Here is a 3,527-nt window from a genome sequence, read left to right on the forward strand (position 1 = left end):
TTAGGGGCAACCAGCACGGGTTCATTAGAGTCAGGTCCCATCAGACCAACGTGGTGGCCTTCTGTGACCAAGTCACCAAATCCTTAGATGCAGGGGTAGCAGAGAAAGTATGCTCGTTTGTTTTTTGATGATCTCCATACCTCTTAATATTGAAGAGGTGGTAATATTGATAAAGATGGGCTTTTTCCTCAGTCCATATCTTGTCATTTGGCAGCTTTTGTCTATTTATAACACCCTAGAAAACAGTGCTTATAAATATTGTTTCTGAAAGTAGGTGTGTGTAAATTCAGGCCATAAGTTCTAACTGGATATAGAGCTGGATAACACTGGCATACCGGTGAAACTAGTTTGAGGAAAATTGACTTCTCAGCCAAGTTCACAAAGAAGCTCTAAAATTATTAAAGTTTGTTTTTTCAAAATATTTTCGTTTTGGAAAACTTAAATCTGTTTAATTTCTTAATTAATTAATTTAATTTCTTTTTATTTATGAAGGACAACAGTTTTAAAAGACCTGTAAGTGTCAATGTAAGCCATGAATATATTTGTTACTTACTGACTGCAAATTTCCACCTGATTAATTTTTGGTGCAAGGACGTGTACATATGGAAAGTCCCAAACCCAGTAATACTTTAGTTGTCTTTTGTCTTTGCTGTTGCCTTACCAAGAGCCACTTACATAGATTGTTCTGGTCAGCAGGAATCTTTTTGTGCTGTGATGACAGTTTTGTCAGGTAGTATAAATATGGAAATAAAATTCAGGTTCCTTTTAATAACAGGCAGGATTTGCAGCCACCTTAATTTGCAGATCTTTCCTGCTTGTCTTGGGTGACCGAATTTTTTTTTGTTTTGTTTTAAAATGCTTCATAATTTTCAGATTCTTAATATTGATGGTATTCTTTTAAACCTGTTTGTTACAGTGCCAGATCCGGTTTGGAGGAAGAAAAGAAATTGCTTCAGATTCTGATAGCAGGTAAAAAATATAATAACAATAACAAAAATATAATCAACAACAGAAAAAACTTTTAGAAGAAGGTCTGTGTGTCCTGCTTACATGGAGTTCACCACAGGAAAATGTTTGGCCCTTTTACAAAGAAATCCTTGCTTATGTAACTTCGGCCACAAGAAACGGTTGGTTGCATTCTTTCTGCTTGTGCATGCAATGTTCCAGATGAAGGGGCCGCCCATGTGCGTAAGTGTTTGCAGGATCAACGCTGAATTCTGTAGTGTGGGCACAGGAGTGGAGGAACTTTAACTTAGATGCCCTAAGTCTGTTTGTTTTCTGTTGTGTTTCTTCTTCTTTTAAAAAAACCCAACTAATTAGAACCAGGTGGATTTTTCACTCCCAGTGTTCTATCTGCAAGTGACTGGTTTCTCTCTCCTTATTCTAAAATACATATCTTGTAAGTAATGCAAATTCAGAATGAAAATTTTCATTTAGACCCTATTCCAGCGGATTGGCTCAGTTATGGTTTAGGTAACAGGCTTGTGGGCTTTACTTGAATAACTGTTGTTAATGAGAACTGATGGAGACCAATATAGCGTTCTGTTGCTCCTCCTGAGTCCGTTACTTAAGAATCTGGGAAAATGAAACTCCAAAGAGGAAAACAATGGCTCTGTTTTTCCTGTAGTCTCCAACATGTTCAGTTGCCTTTTCACCTGCAGTTTGTCATCCTTAGACAATGTCTGTGGAAACTGCTAAATTCCTTACTTAGATTTCCTTCCCCACCTCCATGAGAAGCACACTTAATTGACATTTGATTAATTTTCTTTTTTTGTGTCCCACCTTTTCCATGTCCTTTGTAAAGTATGGCGGAAGGAAAGGTTTTCTTATGTGTATTGTTAAAATGGACATGGTTTTCTGTAGATGTAAAGCAAAAACCTCTGAAGAAAAGTAAGATTTTTGTGAGCAGTCTAAAGCTTATCTAACTTTATCCCAGTCATGTAATTGGCCTAATAAAAGATATCATCCACACAAATTCTTGCCTCTCACCAAATTCCTGGATCAGTCTGGCTACCACATCGCACTAACACTAAAGAAAAATACTACCTTTTGTCATGTTGTTCAGTTACTGAAATGTTTTAACAATTTGGGTTGTCCCCTTTTAGAATTTGTTTATTGACGAACACGGGCAGTTGGCACTGAATATTATATTGGACCAAATATAGTCCAGTTTACACACAAATATTCCTATTAGTCAGGCAGACTAGTCATCTTAGTCAGTCATATAGTATTTGGCATTTAAGGCTTTAACAAGAAATGGAAATGTCATGAACAGAGTTTTCCAATGCTTGGTTTTCTAGTAAGAGTTGGAGCTCGTGATTTTTGGAGGTGTTAGCAAGTCTTCAGCTTCCACAATCTGTTAAGGGCTTTAGTTCACAACTAGATATTTTACTAGATTACTATAGTATTTTTTGAGCTTTTACTAAAACTGGGTTGTTTTAATTCTTTTCAGTTCTGCAGTGTCTAACACACAAGGGCCTTGTTGTTGCTTTCTCTTAAGTTCTTATAACACGCTCATTGCTATGAGCGTATTTGTTGCACGCTATTGAAAACACATCATTACAGTATTTTCCATTTTAGTGGCTAAGTTATCTTTTGTATAAAGCAACCTTTCCATAGATGACAATTAGGAATTTGTTTCCATAGCTAATAAAATAATTTCCATTTGCTTTTGGAAGGTTTTTTCATTTTAATTCTTCACAGTTAAGTGGTTTTGGTTTCATTCTAGTTGCATCTGGGATGTTAATAACTTGACTGACATCTCTTTATCACAAGAGCTAGATTCTTAGTTTTTCTGTTCTTTCTGCCTGCAAGAGTCGCATGGGTTCTTTTGGTCAAATTTGTTTGTTGGCATTTCCTCTTGACCGTAGCAGTTGGCTATAACAAAACATGAAATTGTTCACAGCTATTTTCACAATTCTATTCAGAATGTTTTGAATGATATGCTACTTATTTTGAAATTCAGATTTTCTTAAAATAGCTGATGAAAAATACTGTTTGGTTAAAAAAACAAAACAAAACACAACCCAAAAAACAAAACAAAACAGCCTTCTGTCATAGCTGGCAGCCAGGCTGCACCTATTTCTTCTTTGTGGTCTCCCTGAATTTACAGCTTCAGGTCTTGGAGCATGGGTGTTCCACCAGTGCTAGGGTGGATTTATGCAGTTCTTCCATTCTTAGTCCAGAGCCTGGGCTATAATATCCTCTATATCAACCTTTTTAGACACTAGGCACCCCTCATTAGACCTGAGATACCCCTCAAAAAATGCCAGTTTTTAATTTTTCACTTATTTTTGACTATAGACAAATAATAGAGCTAAGAACTCGGATCACTACAGATCAGAATAGATGTAGTGCTATGGATTCCTATTTGAAATATCTGAGTTCATCTTTTGAATAAGGTTTGCACACCTAATAATGCTAACTTTGTGCAGCACCCCGCAGCAGTCTTGAAAGGATCTCAATACCGTTGGACTTTGGTTGAGAATCTTGGCATGTCTGCACAAGATATTTACTGAGCAGCTGAC

General features: G+C 36.5%; 1 protein-coding gene across 2 annotated transcripts in view; it reads left to right on the plus strand.

Moving 5' to 3' along the window:
• The window catches only part of SNX29 (sorting nexin 29), a 117,580-nt gene that overhangs the window by 1,004 nt on the left and 113,049 nt on the right, over window positions 1-3,527 (plus strand). For both annotated transcript variants that reach the window (XM_019507418.1, XM_019507419.1), the window contains exon 2: window positions 917-969. In XM_019507418.1, coding sequence (XP_019362963.1) covers window positions 917-969 — 53 coding nt within the window. The remainder of the gene's footprint in view (window positions 1-916; window positions 970-3,527) is intronic.

This window comes from Gavialis gangeticus, unplaced genomic scaffold (genome assembly GCF_001723915.1).
Source record: "Gavialis gangeticus isolate Ggan-Ray unplaced genomic scaffold, GavGan_comp1, whole genome shotgun sequence".
Classification (NCBI taxonomy): Eukaryota; Metazoa; Chordata; order Crocodylia; family Gavialidae; genus Gavialis; species Gavialis gangeticus.